This window comes from Eschscholzia californica, unplaced genomic scaffold (genome assembly GCF_041429995.1).
Source record: "Eschscholzia californica isolate CP2 unplaced genomic scaffold, dmEscCali1.0.p SCAF_5, whole genome shotgun sequence".
In the NCBI taxonomy this organism is placed as follows: Eukaryota; Viridiplantae; Streptophyta; class Magnoliopsida; order Ranunculales; family Papaveraceae; genus Eschscholzia; species Eschscholzia californica.
In genome coordinates, this window is record NW_028238472.1 from 27,775,885 (window position 1) to 27,795,818 (window position 19,934).

The following is a 19,934-nucleotide window of genomic DNA, read 5'->3' on the forward strand; positions in this document are numbered from 1 at the left end:
AATTCGCTATCCTAATGTCACTCCTAGTGGCTAAGGAAGTTGAGCACACGAGATCAAATGAGCTCGTTTAATTGTTACGAGGTTGAGTAGCTCTTCATTCTACTCGGAGTTAGCGCGGAAGAGTACACTCGAAAGGAAATTTAGGCTTTGAGCTCTCACATGGGTTAAGTCTCCACTAATGATTACTCTAGGTCTCTTAGAGATGTTTCTTCTTCACTAAGATGTTACTCCCATAGTATAACACAAACACTCAAAGACTCGACTTTCATGCAAAGACCATTAGCAATCACAAAACTCATAAACTCGACACATATGCATCAACATGTTTAAAACTATCACTACAAACACATGCAAGTCTACTCAAAATGTTAAAAAAATCAAATTTTGGCTAATTTGAACCCTTTTGTCTTTGAAACCCATGGTCATGCATTGGTTATGGTCATATCCCGCATCCCCAAACTTAAAACTAACATTGTCCTCAATGTTCTAAGCATATACTCACCAAATAATTAAGAGGCACATCAATTTAAAGAGAAGAGTGGAGAGATATTACCATAACCGAAGGAGATAAAAAATGATACTACCAAGGCTCATGTATAAAGAGGTTCCAAGTTGATGCCAAGCTCACGCCATCCCCAAACTTGGAACAAACCACGCCTTAGAAGTAAAACATATAAGAAATGCTCATAAAATATCCAAAATATAATGAGAATGAAGCACATAAAAAACATCACCATATAAAATGACCACTCACGCGGGATCACTCGATTGCATTTAGCTATGCAATTAGCCTTTGATTCTCTTGTTTTCACACAAGAGCACGAGTTATGTCTCGCGGAGGGTTTCCAGAGATGCTACCCACAAACATCAAGACCCATCTTAATCGGTTAACGATCATATAGCAAAAGACGGAAGATTTGGGGGTCAACTCAAAGAAAGCTATATACAAATGCTAAAAGTCTCACAATAATATCAAACGAAAGAAGTGCAAGTGAGACTAAAAGCGAAAAGAGGCCATCCCCAAACTTAGTGGATGCACGGTCCACTAAGTGCGCATAAGTGCTAGGGGCGACGACGAAACAGTCGTCAAAAGGATCGACATACAAATGAAGGGTCAGGAAGTCAGTCGAAGGTAAAAAGTCAAACTCAAGCTTAGTGGATATAACATCCACTAAGTCCCTAGACATGCTAGGGAAGACGTCCGAAGTGTCCCAAAAAGGGTCAACAACCGAGTCTGAGATCATGTGGAAGGTCGAACAAGACTCTAAGGGTAAGGCAATATGCTCGGGGACCAAGTCAAGGTCCATAATTTCCGTAGGTAAATAATCCAACAAGCTATCCGCTATCTCTTCAACTACTATGTTATCGACACCCTTAAAGGCATCGGGAGCCTCAAAGTTAGGCATAACACCTTCCATTTTACATAATCCATCTAAGTAATCACAAGTGCTAAAAATTGGAAAGTTTAACATCGTGTGATCCCCAAACTTGTTCTTAGAGCTATCATCCTGAACATTAAAATCTAATGTAGTCTGATCATGGTGAGATGACAATGGTCGAGGGAGTGAGCAACAAGGGTCATCGGTCTGTTCAATCTCAAATGGTCTAACAGGAGCTTCATTGACATTTAACTTAAGACTAGAGTTAGGTGTATTACCCTCACCATCATTCATAGTTTCCTCTTGAGTTTGGGGTGCGCAAACCCCTTCCTCGTCGACGATAGGCTCCGACTCAATTCTATCAACAATATTGAGAATCCATTCCGTGATCTCTTTTATATCTCGATTGAATCTAGTTTGATACTTTAACAATGCTTGAAGAGAATATTCAGACATCTCCTCGTAATAAGGCACATGAGTATAACTAGACGAAGACTCTCGCAGAATACAGATCTTGGGACAATACTCGGTCAAATGATCTAAGCTCGCACAAATAGCACAAACCGGGCTAATGGTCTCCATGGTCCTTTCTTCACTACCTTCATGTAGATACCTAGACTCGACTCTTTGAGTGAAATCATCGAGTCGGGAATTGTCATCCCTAAGTGAACCATTATATATGCTTGTCGATAATCACGAAGACTTCGACTTGGTCGACCAATACTAATGGAACTACGGTTATCATCAAATGACAAATCCATACATGAAGGTGTGGTCATACCAAATTCTTGTCGATAGTCTCGAAGACTCCTACGGGGTTGGTTACCCTCATGCTCATAATCCCTAAGACCATATTCATCACGAGTCTGATCGACTCCATACATTCGTCAATATTCACCCATGGTCATCCTAGGTTGGTCAGACTCAACTCGCCTATTCCTATCACTAGTCGTAACATTCCTATATAAATTTGAGTAGTCCTGATGACTTGTAGATGGTCGACTAGTGTTGGAAAGGGTTCGCATAAGGTCATTCTCATCAAATGACCAACTTGCCATGATCTCACAATGTTCAAGGGTATTAACACACAATCGCAAAAATGGAAACAAGTACTTATAGAACTAAACAATCACACAAAGTAAAAAGGATGAGATAGAATGCGATACTATCGAGTGCTCCTCTCGTTTCGTTCGCCTTTCTTCTTAAGTTTCTCGATTCCTTCCTTTTCCTTCGCCTTTATGTCACTTTTGGCTCTTTTCTAGTAATGATACCTAAAAGAAAAAGATATTAAGAAAGTACAAAATAAAATAAAGACGTCTAAGAAGCAAATAACACTAAACTAATGAACAAAACAACTAATGCTATCCAAACTACTAAACCTATCCCCGGCAGCGGCGCCAAAAACTTGATGCACCCGAAAAGTTTACACACCCAATCGGAGGTATCAAGTAGTATTCCGGCAAAGCCGGGATCGATCCAAGGATAGGAAGGTAGTTTGGATATCGAAAGGGTCTCGTTCGCCGGTCTAGATATCACTAACTAACTTAGACTAAAAAGGAAAAGAAACAAAGATAAATGGGGGTTTGATCGAATAAGGTGATAAGAGAATAAAGCAAACAAGTAAAATAAACTAAACTAAACAATAAAAGTAAACGGGCGAGAGAGATTCGAGAGAAGAGTCGGAGGAACAAGAGTCGGGAGACGGTAAGACTCGATTCGGGCAATAAATAAGTGAGAGAGGTGTCGAAGTCCGGGAATCCATAATGATAAACCTACGACTATGTGTAGTCCGATTTAATGTGTCAAGGTAAAATCGATATTCGACTCCTAAAGTAGATGTCTCTAAGTACTACGTATATCCGGAGATCATACTTAGTCAAACAAACGTCTAAATCGGTTAATCCCGAGTCAACGAAAGTGTTGTCTAGTCGCCTAACTATGTGAAGTGCATGACAAGACACATGAAAATATGACTTAGACTACGATCGATATCGAATACTTCGTTTCGTCTATTAACTATGCGAAGTGCTTGACAAGACACATGAAAATACGATCAAAACGATAATCGAAATGTATGAACATCAATTTATAATCAGAACATCAAATCATATTAAACATAATCACGAATTCATCACATTTCATCTCATATAATCGACACACTAAAGTTAGCTAAACATGGTGATTAAATAAGAAATGGAAGGAAGATGATGAGAGAATCCCCCTTTTTCGATGTAGTTCGAGGCTAAGACCGTCGGAAAATATGAGTCTTTAAGGTGCAGCCGATCTCCCCTTAGCAAATTATGGGTTCCCCATAGCGACCACCATCATCTTCTCCATTTAGAACACAACCTCCATTAAAGCTAACCCTAGCTTTCTCTCTCTAGAAATTTCTTGTCCAAAATCAAATCAAACTACATGGGAAGCTAGCCAAGATGATGGGGAGCAAAAGCCCTAAGGTTTCCGACCAAGAAGATGGCCGGAAACCCTAGAAAACTCCGGCCAAAGACAAGAAGAAATCCGGCCAAATGGTGAGATCCGGGCAAATGAGGTGCTGTCCGGCCTTGTGCGCGCCTGCAGATGCATCCCGGAGCATGTGAAGCTTCCCGTGGACGCGTCCTTGCTGCTGTGGAAGCTTCCTCATGCTCCGGTAGCTGCTGTGGAAGCTTCCTCATGCTCCGGTAGCTGCTGTTCGCGCACAGCAGTGCAGGTCGCGCCTGCAGCAGCGTCCCGAACTTGAGGGCTGCTCCTGTCGTGCTTGCAGTCCCGTGCCGGCTGCCATGCTTTCTCGAGCAGCTCGAGCTGCTGCCGGCCAAGGCCGGCCTTGGCTTGGCCGGCACTCCTCCTTCTCCTTCTTCTCTTTTTCTCTCTCTCAAGCTCTACTTGGTGATGAAGAACCCTAACCCTCTTGCCTCTTTCTCTCTCTCCTCTCTTGCCTCCTTTCCAAGGTTGAAGATGATGAATAGTAGCTTTTCTTTACTACTTGTGATCCTTTCTTTTTGACTCAAAACCCTAGTCAATGTTTGACTCAGACTTTACTTTGAACCATAAAGAGGGTGCCTCCAAGATTTTTCCTTGTCATCTTCTTTGGGCTTGTGTGGGCTTTGGGCTTGGTTTAGAAACTAAGCGAGTGCCTTCATCTTGTCTCTACATTTAAAACCAAAGGGGGGTGCCTTCAAGAAAAGACCTTAGCTTCTATCTTTCACATCTTCCCCGTTCGAACTCCGAATTGAATTCCGTTTTCGCCGTCGGACTCGTCATTAACTCCTCTTGTCATTTGATTTGCTTGAAGTCCTTTTCTCTCCTTTTCGACACATGAAATGATAGTGACAATTCGTTCCCTTTATTCCGATTTACATGTTTATCTCCAAAAATGATACCTAACAAGAAAAACACATAAAATATTATTGATAACACTCGATAAGGACTAATTAGTCTAAGTTAGGCTCTCCAAATGTGACATTTTCGTGTCACATCACTCTATTTGCTACTCGTAGAACAAGCTCCCTTGCAGATAAATACTTGATTCCCTTAAGGCCTTGCACATCAAAAATGATATGGGCACCACATCCGGTATTGAATACCCAGGATTGAGAATCAAATGTATTTGCTATGTTAACTTCGATAACATAGATACCTTGGTCGGAACCGTGAGTTCCTTCCTTCTTCCCTTTGTTCTTCTGAATCAGTTGAAGTTCTTTCTTTGATTCAAACATTCCAATGCCACTCCGGATTGCCTTGGAAGTCCCGTACTTCCTCAACCGTGATTTTTTTTCAGAACATGTCCCTTAATCGACGGATGATTGTGTGCGCATCCATTTTCCTGAATCTCTTTTAAAGATTAGGCTCCATGGTGGCCAACATAAGGCAAGTTACTGAAACTGATTTCATCCGGATACTTTTGGCCTGCTTTTGTTCCTCAACCTTTGAGTTCGCAGTTATCCTTGGAATAGGGGTATCCAGTACGCTTTCTTTATTTGTAGAGTTGAGAACAGTTCTCAATCTCTTTTCCCAATCAAGGAAGTTATCCATGTTCAATTTGTCCTCATCGAGGATTGAACATAGGTTGAAAAGATTGATTTTCGCCATGGTAAAACTACATGAAACAGAAAAAGGATTTTGCTAAGTATTACATTCGATAATTTTTGCAAAAAGTCCTAAGTTTTTGCCACATTATTCAAGATAAAACGTGTCCCTAGATGAATAATGCGATTCCGAGATCCCATCTCTCAAGGATTAAGCGGACTAGGGCCCTGCCCTTAATTCCCATTGATTTAGGTGAGTGAACACTTTCACTGATCATACCATATGATTCTCGGTTGATGGATTACATGTTTAGTGTAAAATCCATCCTTTTGCCTCGAGTATCCAAGACTCTCTTGCTGATCTCGTTGAGTAGAACAATTTAGACATGTAGGCCTCTTCTATAGGCCTACCTGCAATGTCCCAAGGTAGAGAGGTACTCTGCGAAGGCCGACCCACCTTCCTCGAACAAGGGCGCAAGGAGTGTCTTAATTTGGATAAGCACTATACTCAAAGTTACTTTTAGGGACTTTTACGCTAGTCTGGCGTTTGTTTTAGTGAACTAATTAGCCTAACTAACATCCACGACATAAAGCGTAAAAAGTAAGTAAATGCGAGCGAGAAAGTAAATCAAGCACATATGGATCCTAATATGTCCCCTAACCTAGAACATCTAATCTCCTTTGGTTTGCTTCTTGTTTTGCCTTTTAGTTCGTCTATATCTCCATCTTTGAACCTCCATTGATTTCTGCCGCTCGCCTTTGGATTTCCTCCTTGAGTTTCTTCAATGGACTCATAAACCCTAAACTCCAATTACAAGACTCAAACGATTCGCCGATTGTGTAAACTTGAAATTAAAATTATTACAAATTATGCACCCATCCGTGCTTAAAACAAGAATAAAAAATAAATTCTATGGCCATACTAGTTTCCGCATTCACATCACATGCAATCATATAATATATTTCAAGGCTAACAATTATATATGCATGTATATCCGGGAGATACTCTTGTCGACATCCATATGTCATGTACGAACCTTAAGTCTACATCAAAGGATTAGACTAATGGTGCGTCTGATGAGACATGAAAATGTCCCATCTGAATCTCTTAACTTGGGTTAGTTAGCCATTTCGAGCCGTTACTCTCATGAATTGTTTGTTTCTCTTGTCCAGGTGTCTTCTAAGCAGTTGAGCGCGGAAAACGGATAAAATCGGAAGAAAGAAACACTTGAGGGCATTTTGGTCATTTGCTGGTCCTGGAAATCTTAACCAATGTTGGTGCTCGGATGAGAAGTGGGGTCCATGACGAGTCCGTAGGAGAAAACGAGAGTCGAATCGAAGTCCGGAGGGTAAAACTATAACAAGTCAAAGATCGGGTCAAAGACAGTTGACCAAATATTAGATGGAAGACACGTGGTATTAATCCAATGGGTTGAAGGGTTGGAATCTGACGCCAATTTGAAATAGTCGAGACACTTGCGGGACAGTTGGTGGGATGCAAGGATTACAATTGGATCCTCTTCAGAAACCGATTCCATGTGACGCGAGGCTTTATACTATCTTAGTCTTACGTGATTTGACGGCTGCTGATCTGAGTTATCGATCACCTATTCCTGGACGCGCGAAGTACTTTCTTAACCTGCTCCGTGCCACACAAAATCATCTCTTTTCCAGCTTTCACGTGACCAGTACCAGTGGGCGCCAGATTTGGGGAGAATCTTCTCTTCCTTTATCCTTTCTCACGTATTTCTTTATTCTTCTGTTCTTAGTACAGGTAAATAGGGAAGGTAATTTGGGAGAGATCGAAATGGAGATAAACAGAGAAGGTATTTGAATTAGAAATAAAATCTCTTAGTCTTAAAAGAGAAAGATTGGCAGAGAAGGAAAGAGGAACAGAGATGGAAAGAGATATAATCAAGGATTGATGGAATGATTTGAAGCGGAATATATGGAGAAATCACAAAAGACTTCTCGGATATAGAAATTTCAGAGAGAACGTAGAGAGAGATGGAAAGTGATAGTTGGGGAGATTGATTGAGAGAGCTTACTGGAGATTTTCTCTTCTATTTGGTATAAAACAGAGGGACAATAGAGGGTTAAGGATCATCTCCTCACGGATAGAATAGTGACTAAGACCTGTTGGGATATTTCATCATTATAAACAAGAATCAAATATATTATCAAGTCTAAACAATGAAATCCAGGAGTCATATTTGATGAACAGAGAGATGAAATTTAAATGATTTACTAACCTGAATCATTAGAAGCCATGATGATGATGATGAAGCAAAATCTTCTAAACCTAGAGAGATCTCTGTAGTAATTTTGTCTTAATGGGAAGAGAACAAAATCAGAGGGATTTCTCTCTGGTTTAGGGATTTGCCCATTTATGGTCGGAACTCCCAACCAGTTATTGGAAGTTACCCAAATTATTACTAAAGAGCCCATCATTCTTTAGTAATAATACTCAAGGGCTCTACACAATGCATATCTAGAATATGCCCCCCACACAATATAACTGATATTAAATAGGTCCACATAATAATTAATTAGACCACCAAGGACCCTCAATCGAAATAGCCAACATATTATATATTATAAACCTCATATTAAGTCCACATAATCATTAGTATTGAAAAATACTAACAATCTCCCACTTGGACTTCATATGATTCTGAATTATATAATACGAAAAACTTTAGTGCGCGCATAAAAGGTTATTTCTGAGCTTAGAAATATCACGTCCAATCTGGTTCATTAATCACATTAGCAAAGGATCAAAACGGCGTTCGTCGCATTTGTTCATGACTAGACCTTTAATGGTCACATTACTAACGTAATTAACAACATAGATCAAGTGTGGATGTGTAGCTTGGAAATTACATGTTATGTGATCTATACATGCCTATTTCCAACTAATCCAGCGACTCCACAGAGTCCAACTTTCTCCAAATGATTCCTCAATAGAAAGTTGTAGTACTGAAGTTCAGAATATTGAGATGAAATACATACTTTTATTAAAACTTAAAGCTTGTACAAGATTAATACAAAATACCGTTAAGTTCAAAGAACATAAACTGAAGGATCCAATAAAATGAATATATAAACTCCCACTAATCAATAATATCAAGGGGTCCTAGAATCCCCATACGGACCACATGTTCACAAAACACTTTAGGCGGTAAACCTTTAGTGAACGGGTCAGCTATATTGGAGCTTGTCTCAATGTGCTCAATGCACACTAAACCACTCTGAACTCGATCTTTTACCGCAAGATACTTTATGTCGATGTACTTAAACTTCGAAGAACTTCTGTTGTTCTTTGAGTACAACTCGGCTGCCTTATTGTCACAATAAATCTTCATTGGTCGTTCAATATTATCGACCAATTTCAAGTTAGAGACAAAATTTCGAAGCCATATAGCATGATTAGATGCTTCAAAGCAAGCTATGAACTCTGCTTCCATGGTTGAAGAGGCTATAAGAGTTTGCTTAACACTTTTCCAAGAAATAGCTCCTCCAGCCATCATGTAAATGTATCCGGATGTTGATTTTCTACTATCAATACATCCAGCAAAATCTGAATCGGAGTATCCTACGATCTCTAGGTGATCGTTTCTCCTGAAGGTGAGCTTGTAATCCTTCGTCCTCTGTAAATATCTCATAACCCGCTTTACGGCCTTCCAATGATCTAGACCTGGGTTACTCAGATATCTGCCCAACATTCCTACAATAAAGGCCAAATCTGGACGTGTACAGACCTGTGCATACATAAGACTCCCAACTGCAGACGAGTATGGGATCGTCTCCATTTCCTTCTTCTCAAGATTCAATTTTGGACATTGGAGCAAACTAAATTTATCACCTTTTGCCACAGGTGTGTCTCCTGGTGAACACTTTTCCATGCCAAAGCGTTGGAGAACTTTATCGATATAAGCCTTTTGAGAAAGACTGAGGATGCCTTTTGAGCGATCTCGGTCTGTCTGAATACCCAAAACAAATGAAGCATTTCCAAGGGCTTTCATTTCAAAATTATTTGAAAGAAATACCTTAGTTTCATGCAACATGCCTATATCACTGCTTGCTAGTAGAATATCATCTACATACAACACCAGGATAATGAATTTGCTCCCACTCATCTTTAGATATATGCACTGATCAATGATATTTTCCTTAAAGCCAAAGGAGGTAATAACCTCATCAAATTTCCGGTACCATTGTCGGGACGCCTGCTTTAAGCCATAAATGGACTTCTTTAACTTACATACAAGTTGTTTCGAGCTACTCGACTCAAAATTATCAGGTTGTATCATATATATGGTTTCTTCAATGTTTCCATTAAGAAACGCTGTTTTTACGTCCATTTGGTGAAGCTCCAAATCATAATGAGCTACCAGAGCCATGATAATCCTTAGAGAATCCTTCGTAGAGACTGGCGAGAATGTCTCTTTGAAGTCTACTCCTTCCTTCTGTGTAAAGCCTTTAGCGACAAGACGTGCTTTATATCTTTCAACGTTACCTTTTGAGTCTCTTTTGGTTTTAAAAATCCATTTGCAACCAATTGGCCTCGCCCCTTTAGGTAACTCGACAAGATCCCAAACATCGTTGTTAGCCATAGACTTTAACTCTTCCTTCATGGCCTCAATCCACTTTTCACAATTTGAGCTCGTTTTGACTTCATTAAGAGAAGTTGGATCGTTTTCCAATCCTAAGTCATATTCGTGCTCATTAAGATAGACAATGTAATCATCAGAAATTGCCTTTCTTCTTTCTCGAGTGGATCTTCTAAGTGGCTCCTCAACTTGAGGTTGTTGATTTGGGACTTCCACAGTTACTTCCTCTGTTTCCAAAGGTGCTTGTCCAGCTTGTATAGGGAAGGGTTCCTCATCTACTACAGGATTAGTCTATATGATTGTATTTGATGAAATACTTTGATTCACGGGCTGAACAATGAGAGGTACTATGACTTGATCATTGTCAGTAGTGACTATAGGAGAAGTATTTGCATACTCCTCCTCAAATACAATTCCTTTATTTTGACTACTCCCACTGTAATCAACATCCTCAATGAACTTAGCGTTCCCTGTTTCGAAGAATGCCTTGTTTGAGGGATCATAAAATTTATAACCCCTCGATCTTTCAGAGTAACCAACAAAATAACAACTAATTGTCCTCGAGTCCAGTTTCCTTTTGTTAGGCTTGTAAGGCCTAGCCTCAGCTGGACAACCCCAAACATGCAAGTGCCTAATATTAGGTTTCTTGCCTGTCCATAACTCGTAAGGGGTTTTAGCTATTGCTTTACTTGGTACTCTATTCAATATATAAACTGCAGTTTTTAGGGCATCGCCCTATAGTGACTCTGGTAAATAAGAATGACTAATCATGCTACGTACCATGTCTTTGAGGGTACGGTTTCGTCTCTCAGCTACACCATTTTGACTTGGAGTTCCCGGCATGGTGTATTGAGGGACTATACCACACTCACTCAAATATTGGGCGAATGGTCCTGGACGTTGTTCTCCTGAACCGTCGTATCTGTCGTAGTATTCACCTCCACGGTCAGATTTGACAGCTTTAATCTTCTTGCCGAGTTGGTTTTCAACTTCAGCTTTGAAGATTTGAAACTTGTCCAGTGATTCTGATTTCTCCTGGATAAGGTAAAGGTATCCATAGCGCGAGTAATCATCGATGAAACTAATAAAATAACGTTGTCCATTCGATGATGCCTTAGGAAATGGACCACATATATCTGTATGTATTAGTTCCAACGGTTGAGTAGTTCTATATGCGCCTTTACCTCGTTTGTTTGTTTGTTTGCCCTTAACACATTCTATGCAAATTTTATATTCAGAATCGTTAAGGGAGTCAAGAATTCCTTCAGACACAAGTCTCTTGATTCTCTCCTGAGAGATGTGACCTAATCGTTTGTGCCACAATATGCTGGAATTCTCATTATCTAATCTTCCCTTTGTACCCAAAGTGTTAATATGTAAATTTTCATCACAATTAGACTTTATGGTGTTTAATAGATACAATTTATCAATTAAGTTACCAGTACCAACAATATCAGACTTTAGAGAAATACTAAATAATCCATTTCCAAATGAACAAGTAAAACCAGATTTGTCCAGACAAGAAACAGAAATTAAGTTCCGTCTAAATGACGGTACAACAAAAGTATTTTCTAAATACAGATAAAAATCAGTACATAATTGAATTCTAAAAACACCAATAGCTTTCCACTTTAACCATAGTTCCATCGCCCACGAAGATGTATCTTTCACCATCAGACGGCGTTCGGTAGTGGAGACAATCCTGCATAGTGACACTAATGTGAGTAGTAGCTCCTGTATCTATCCACCATGTGTCACTTGGTACAATAGCTAAATTAACTTCAGAACAAACAAAGTTCAGAAATATACCCTTCTTAGCACGCCAAGCGGCGAATTTTGAACAATCCTTCTTCACATGACCAGTCTTTTTACAAAAGAAACAGGAAGGTCCTGAGACCTGTATTTCTTTTGCTTTAGTCTGTGATGTTCCACCCACTGCAGTTGCTTTACCTTTAGTTTTGTTTCGCTTAGCAAACTTCTTACCTCCTGAGGTCGAGGCTAAGTGAGCACTTTCAGACATCTCCCGATTGATCCTCTCTTCTTCCTGAACACACTGTGCTATAAGCTCATTCAAACTCCATTTATCCTTCTGAGTATTGTAAGAGATCTTCAGTGTGTTATACTGAGCAGGAAGTGAAATGAGGATCAAATGAACAAGGATGTCATCTGATAGTTCCAATCTGAGTTCCCTGAGTTTGGAAACCAGATTAGACTTCTCCATAATGTACTCTCTTATGTTCCCCTTTCCTTTGTACCGCATGGTGACAATCTTTGTTAATGCAGTGCCTATCTCCACCTTCTCACTCGCTGTGAAGCGATCATAAAGTTGCTTAAGGAACTCCTTAGCACTCGTCTCAGTCAAGCCACTGCTTATTGAGTCCGGAATTGAGTTTTGCATGATCATTAAGCTCATACGGTCAGACCTTTCCCATTTTTCAAAAGCGACCCTCTGTTCAGAGTTACTTAAGTCTGTCAGAGGTGCTGGGCGGTCAGTCCTGAGAGCAACATCTAGATCCATACAACCAAACACAATCATCACGTGCTTTTTCCATTTCTTGAAATTTGTGCCGTTAAGCACAGGAATGTTGTTCATGTTTGTAGATACTATAAAATAAAGAATAACAAAATACATATATGCTCAATTAGAGTTCAAATTACATCAGACAAAAATTAACAACAATTGAAAACAACAAAAGTTGCAATTTGTGGGCCCATTTCAAGATATCAAGTGTAACATTACTACCTAGTCTTTGGACAGAGATAGTAACATACTAGTGATACTCTCGGATATTGGTACAAGATCTGCCAAATATTATGCCTTTCTTTGGACCGACATAATATTCGCATGACAACTAAGTATACCACATACCCTCGTCATAAGGCAATTTAAGGCATCCCTGAGACCGGTAAAAGTGACCTTCCTTTGGGCCGATCACTTCACATGGACTAAGACATGTTTATCTGCATCAACTATGACATTTTACCCAACAGGGGTCACTTTGGTGACATGTCAGTTCAATGTCATAATCAGTGCAATAACTATCTAAGTTCTTGTCAAAATAAAATAATAATATTTTGATACAAGATTAAATTAATAGCCTAACCTTATGTACAATGGTTATCAATATGTATCAACATATATCAATATATTTCATGTATAACAAATGTCAATTCATGATAATCAAATAAAGAATTTCAAATATATGTATAAAACAGAGACATTTTTGAAATTCCACCCAAATTTTGTTAAACATCCATAATAATCAACCAAACATATACCTAAATATTTGGAATCAAAAGTATTAAAAAATGTTATTGTATCCAAAATAATTTTGATTCATAATTCCATGAGGGAGGGATACTATATAGCGGAATCTCTATTAAAAGTTATTAACATAATATAATTTTATATTAGGGGAGACAAAAAATAATTAATCAAGTATTTATGTGTCCCTAAATCACTTGACAGAATCATTAAACCAAATTAACAGTATCTAATACTTAATTTTCTCTACAGAAGTAATAATCATCAGAGAATTTATAAGAATATTATCTACCCAAATATCTCTCAAGTACCCAAATATTCAAACAGAGAGATTAGGGGAGAGGAATAGGGGAAAAATAACTACGATTTCTATTATTCCTCTCTAAATCAACCGAATCACAGAAGATAACATTCAAGATCTTTATTATTTAAAATAAAGGTAGTTGTTCTATAAAATATTAGATCTCCCAAATATTCACAGAAACTAACAGATTTAGGGATAATCTAAACGTAAAACAGTTTCTCACGAATTATCTTAAACATCACAAACATGGTGAACAGAACACATAAAATCATCTCAAAATTCATACAAATAGTGGCTCTGATACCACTTGTTGGGATATTTCATCATTATAAACAAGAATCAAATATATTATCAAGTCTAAACAATGAAATCCAGGAGTCATATTTGATGAACAGAGAGATGAAATTTAAATGATTTACTAACCTGAATCATTAGAAGCCATGATGATGATGATGATGAAGCAAAATCTTCTAAACCTAGAGAGATCTCTGTAGTAATTTTGTCTTAATGGGAAGAGAACAAAATCAGAGGGATTTCTCTCTGGTTCAGGGATTTGCCCATTTATGGTCGGAACTCCCAACCAGTTATTGGAAGTTACCCAAATTATTACTAAAGAGCCCATCATTCTTTAGTAATAATACTCAAGGGCTCTACACAATGCATATCTAGAATATGCCCCTCACACAATATAACTGATATTAAATAGGTCCACATAATAATTAATTAGACCACCAAGGACCCTCAATCGAAATAGCCAACATATTATATATTATAAACCTCATATTAAGTCCACATAATCATTAGTATTGAAAAATACTAACAAGACCAACATCAACTATCTTTCTTCTTCTTCTGTTTGTAATCTTTTAGTGAGAGAAAGATTATTTAAGAGAGAGAGAGAAAGAATTGTAAGGGACAGAAAGAAACAAAGAGAGAAGTGGAGAGATATGGAGAGAAACAGAGAGAGCTGTTGAAGAGAGAGAGAGAAAAATTTTGATTATTTTAATTGTTATAGCTTTTTTCTTTTCGGTATATTAAGTTATAGAGAGAAAAAGGAAGAGTTTAGAAAGAGAGGGAGAGAGTTTTCAGAAAGTTAGAGAGAGAAAAAGAGTTGGGGAAGACGAGAAATTCGGTGGGAAATTTATTGTACCACAGAGAAATCGTTTCCAGGAAGACGAGAAAATCGATTTCCTTAAGGCTCTGTTTGGTTCATCGGGAAAAATATTTTCCCACCTGCTGGATAATATTTCCTTAAGGCCCTGTTTGGTTGCAACATCAGTAAGAAATCCAACTTTTTCCCACTTTTCTCCCACATTTTATATAATTAAACTTCCATCTCTCACCATGAGTAACTAACCTATCAATCTAGGGTTAGGATGAAACTTAGTATCGCGTAAATGTCTGACTTTTTCAACTCGTACCAAAGATCTTCGAAGTACTTTTAAATGAAAAATTGATTTCTCTCATTTAAATTCATGATATTTTTTTCATTAACTATACTTATATTTTGATGATTCATGTTTAGACTAAGTGTCTTTAATGTCTCATGCTTAGGATTTGATAGTTAATAGTTAGATTATCGCTTGAATATTTATTTTTGAAATCAATACATTATATTTTGTTCTAGAAAGTCGTATTTTCCGAGGATGATAGAATTGTCTCTCCTTGAGTTATAGAAGATCGAGTTGTCACTGATTAGGCAATAGTTTACGCATATTTAGGTGGATTCCGAAACCCTAGACTTTCTCCACATAGAACTTCTCTGTACACTTTATTTTCCCGTCATTTTGAATTATTTATTATTTTTCGCACCACAACATCTTACACCGAAGAAAATCCAAATTAGTTATAGGAGTCAGAATAGATTGACTTAGTCTCTAAGGAACAAACCGGTCTTACAGGAACTATTACTTGACGCCCGTATACTTGCGGGTGGTGACATATTTAGGAAACTTTCTAGGCCCATCAGCGTCTTGGTTTGATTTTAAAATCCCATTTTAAAGAGAAATTCTGTTTGAACCTTGAATGGCCCGGGTTAATTTCCGGAATATTTGGATTGGAATCGGGAGAAAATTTGGATAAAACTCCCACTCGAATGATAGTCCCTTTTCGTGGTCCGAAAAGCCTTGAAAAAGCTCGGGACAAGTCCTAGACAAGTCCCGTCCTAAGCCCAAAAAGGGCTCGGACAAGGTCCGGACATGGCACGGCCTATAGGGCCGGCATGTCCTGGCCGAGGCCTTTAGGCCTGATCTCGTCCTGGCCGGAGCCAGGGCACTAGTCCATGCACAAGACGCGCCCTAGACACATCTGGTGCTGGACCGGACCAACACTAGGTGTCTCAGACCTCCCTGACGCGTCTCCAAGACGCGTCTGGTTGAGAGCTACCGGACGCGTCAGATGGACGCGTCTCCAGATGCGTCCACCAGCAGTCTGGGACGCGTCTTCCAGGCTGCTGGTCCGGCCAGGAAGCTTCCTGGCCGGAACTATTGAGTTTCTAAAAACTCAATAATTTCCAATTTTTTTTTTTTTTTTTTTTTGCAATTCTGAATTGTTATTTCCAAAATTTGAAACACTTCTAAAATATCTCAAATTCTTTTTAGAACAATTCTAAAATTTCCAAATTTTGTTTTTCACATGTTTCCAAAAACTTAAAACAACTCTTTTAATCAAACCAATTTGGATCAAAATTTTAGGTTTTGAAACTCTTTTCAAGAACAAATTTTGAAATCTTTTGACAAATACTTGAATCTTATTCAAAATTAATCAAAATTTTGTGTTCAAAACACTTTTAAACACAATAATCTATCTAGAAAAGCATGAAATTGGTCCAAAACTTAGATAAGATTGCTAATTGCAAGAGGCTCTGACGCCACTGTTGGGTTTTACACCCTTCTACTAGTGTTTATAGCGGAAATAAGACATCTAATGTCTACACTAGTATTCCCAGGATCACATGCATAAGCCCATAATAATACTAAGTAAAGCTAGAAAGATAAATACCTTATTCGCTAGTTTTCCCTCGAACCTTTCCAATTGCTTATGAGAAGACCAAGAGTTTCAAGCGTAGCTCCTCTACTTGGGACACGAGCAATCAACTTGATCTCCGACCTTGTTGTTTAGCTAGCACATCAATGGTGGTTGGAAGAAGAATTCCTTTCTTCTTGACTAGATAGATAGTTAATAGGAATTAGCTCACTTTCTCCTCTCTACTTGATATGGTAGAGTAAGAAAGCTTAGAGAGAAATTCCACACCTTATTATCTTCCCTAAAAGTGTTTATATAGAACCCTAATGATAATACACCTTGATGTGCCTAAAAGGTTACCCTAAAAGGTCTCCACCCGCAAGTATACGGGCGTCAAGTAATAGTTCCGGTAAGACCGGTTCGTTCCTCAGAGACTAAGTTAAACTAAATTCTAACCTTAAAACTATCGAGATTTAAAATTGGTTTGATGGTGGTAAAATAGAAATAAAATATAAAACTAAAAAATAAATAAAGAAATAAGTCGGTTTTCAGAAAAAGGGAACCTAGGGTTTTCGAATCCGTCTTCCTAATAATTCTAACGACAATTTAATTTTGATCTAATTAGAGAGTTCTTTATATAACTCAGGTTTTAGTCCATAAACGGTCTAAAAACCCGGAAGATTTTATCGTTAAAATGGTAAAAACTTTAATAAATTTATCGTTAAAATAATTATTATGACTTCATCTAAAACCCTAGATATAAAAGACTTAGCTACTCATGCTAGAAACGATAAATATTTGAAGTAATATAAGAAAAAGAAGAAAGAAACTTAACTTTTCTGCGATTTTCCCACCAAACAGAGCCTAAGGAATTGATTTCCTTCTGTTTTTCCCGGAAATTTGCCAAACGCACCCTCTGGGAAAACGATTTTCTCGTCTTCCCGGAAATGGTTTCCCTCTGGGAAATTTATTTTCTCATCTTCTTCAACTTTCTTTCTCTCTTTAACTTCCTGTTTCTTTCTTTCTTTCTACTTATAACTCTCTGTAATCTCTTTAGCTTTATCTATTCTATCTCTCTCTCACCAAGAAAACAGAATAAAAAGGAAAATTGAATACAAAATAAAAGTAATCCTTTAATACAACCGAGTCTCTCTCTCTATCATATCTCTCTGTCTCTCTCTCTAACTTTCTCTCTTCCTCTGTAATCTCTCTCTCTCTCTCACTAAGAAACTTCAGATTACAAGAAGAGAAGCAAAAAAATCAGAAATTCTAAGCTCTCGGTTCTCTCTCTCTCTACTGTAACTCTCTGTCTCCCTCTCTCTCTACTGTCTCTCTTTCTCTGTAAATAAAAGTCTCCATTAGCTCCCTGTTGTTCTCCTGTTTTATAGACCCAAAAGAAAACAAATCCAATCTCCCTCTCTGTCGAATCCGAGTTCTCCTTTCTGTTTTGGATTCGATTCCCGATCCATCTCTCTCTCTCTAAACTGTTTTTAAACAGTTCCTAAGAAGCCGGGATTCTCCCTCTTACTATTTAAATCACCCATCTCTATTGTAGAAGAAAATCCAAACCAATTAAGAGAATAGTTTCTCTCTTTTATCTGGTTTCTATTCACGTTAGAGAGAGAGAGAGAAAGAATGAATCCCACAAAATAGGAAACGCGGTTACTGCTGACTTATGCCTTGGCATAATTTCGCTACACCAAGGTCCATAAAAAAAAAATGAAGCAACGCCCACCTGGTTGCTGATCCGCTCGCGCGTCGTTTAAGATCCGTCGGATGGGATATGGAGTACCGAGAGTTAGTCTTCCTCATACACCGAATCATCCACCAGTCACAGTCCCTAAATTATCCCGCGTGCCCCAAGTGAATACCGAAAGAATACCGTTCATGTACAGATTGCTCCGGGTTCACCATTCAATCTGCGCCACGTGTCTCAGGATGCTCTTAAGTCAACCAACTTGGACCAAAACTTTGACCATCTCAGTTTTCGCATCCGGATTCCGATTTCACTTCCGTTTTTGCCCACGAGTTCGTCTTGAATTCTAGTTTCACATGAGCACTAATATTGACCAGAATACTCTTGTCATTAAAATGACCAAAATGCCCCTCAAGTAGGTCTTTATCACGATGTTTTCGCATCGAACTCCGTAAATGAGACCTGAGAAAGAAAATCAAACAAATCATAAGAATAACCGCTCGAACTGGACTAACTAACCCAAATTCAGAGATTCAAATGAGGCATTTTCATGACTCATCACACCTCCTCAAAGGTTTCCTAAAACACCCTTTAGAATAAGATTTTAAGGAAATAGTCGAAAATAGCATCTAATGATATTTTCTCAATTCCCTAATAAGGAGGTGTCCAAACACCACGAAATTTTGCATGCATACTACTGGATATGTAATAAATCACCCTTCAAAATTTCAGCCCAATCCGAGCCGTAGAAGTGTCCGAATCGGCTAAGGCCCAAAAACCCTGTTTTTGGCCTTTTTGTACTATCTTTGCCTAATTCCTTTTTAGGCCTATGAGATATGTTTATGGGACATTCCCATTGTTATATCTCACTCCCACTAGTCATATCCTAGATTAATTTGACCCTCTTATGTGTAACCCATTGTAGGATCCGATCGAAGTTAGCCGCGAATTACTTCGTAATTCAACGATCGTAGTTGGTCTCTAGCTACAACTCTACGATCCCTAAATCAATCGGATTTGATGATCTTCCACATCAATTGTCCTATCTGAAAAATTGTTCGCATTTTCACCTTGGTCGAAGGACATTTCCTTCACGACTTCCGGTCAACGACCCGGTCTCCGCTGACTTCTTGACCCGCAAATTCTTACCCTCACAGGACTTTGAGTCTTGCAAAGCACCGTACCATGCGTCATGGGTAGAAATCCTCTCTTAGAGCCTTTCATGTGGAATCTCCCAAGAATCTTATTTATATAAGTTTCTTGATTGAGTCTAATCATCCTCTTCGATCTATATCTATAGATCTTAATGCCCAAAATGTATTCTGCATCTCCTAGGTCCTTTATTGAGAAACACTTCCATAACCAGTCTTTATTTACTGATCCTAACATCGGAATGTTGTTCCTAATGAGCAGTATGTCATCTACATACAGGACCAAGAAAACTAGGTCGCTCCCACTAACCTTCTTATAAACACAAGAATTCTTCTTCGTTCTACAGAAAACCAAACTCTTTCATTTTTCGTCGAAACGAAGATTCCAGCTCCTGCTTGCTTACTTCTATCCATAAATGGATCTTTGAAGCTTGCAAACTTTTCCAGCATCTTTGTGTGTCTACAAACCTTTCAGGTTATGTCATGTACACATCCTCTTCCAGATTTCCGTTTTGAGAAGGTGGTTTTGACATCCATTTG

At 38.5% G+C, this 19,934-nt stretch overlaps 1 protein-coding gene across 1 annotated transcript; it reads right to left on the reverse strand.

The window, feature by feature from the left end:
* Positions 1–11,993: 11,993 nt before the first annotated feature.
* LOC147538079 (uncharacterized) lies at positions 11,994–12,607 on the reverse strand. The gene is made up of 2 exons (XM_086642945.1): positions 12,069–12,607; positions 11,994–12,000 (listed from the first exon to the last, which is right to left on the reverse strand). Exons 1-2 carry the CDS (start codon positions 12,605–12,607, stop codon positions 11,994–11,996), a joined length of 546 nt encoding a protein of 181 aa, XP_086499071.1.
* Between the last annotated feature and the right edge of the window lie 7,327 nt (positions 12,608–19,934).

Coding starts and splice junctions, on each gene's coding strand:
- LOC147538079 (XM_086642945.1), bottom strand. CDS start 12,607: ATGAACAACATTCCTGTGCTTAACGGCACAAATTTCAAGAAATGGAAA.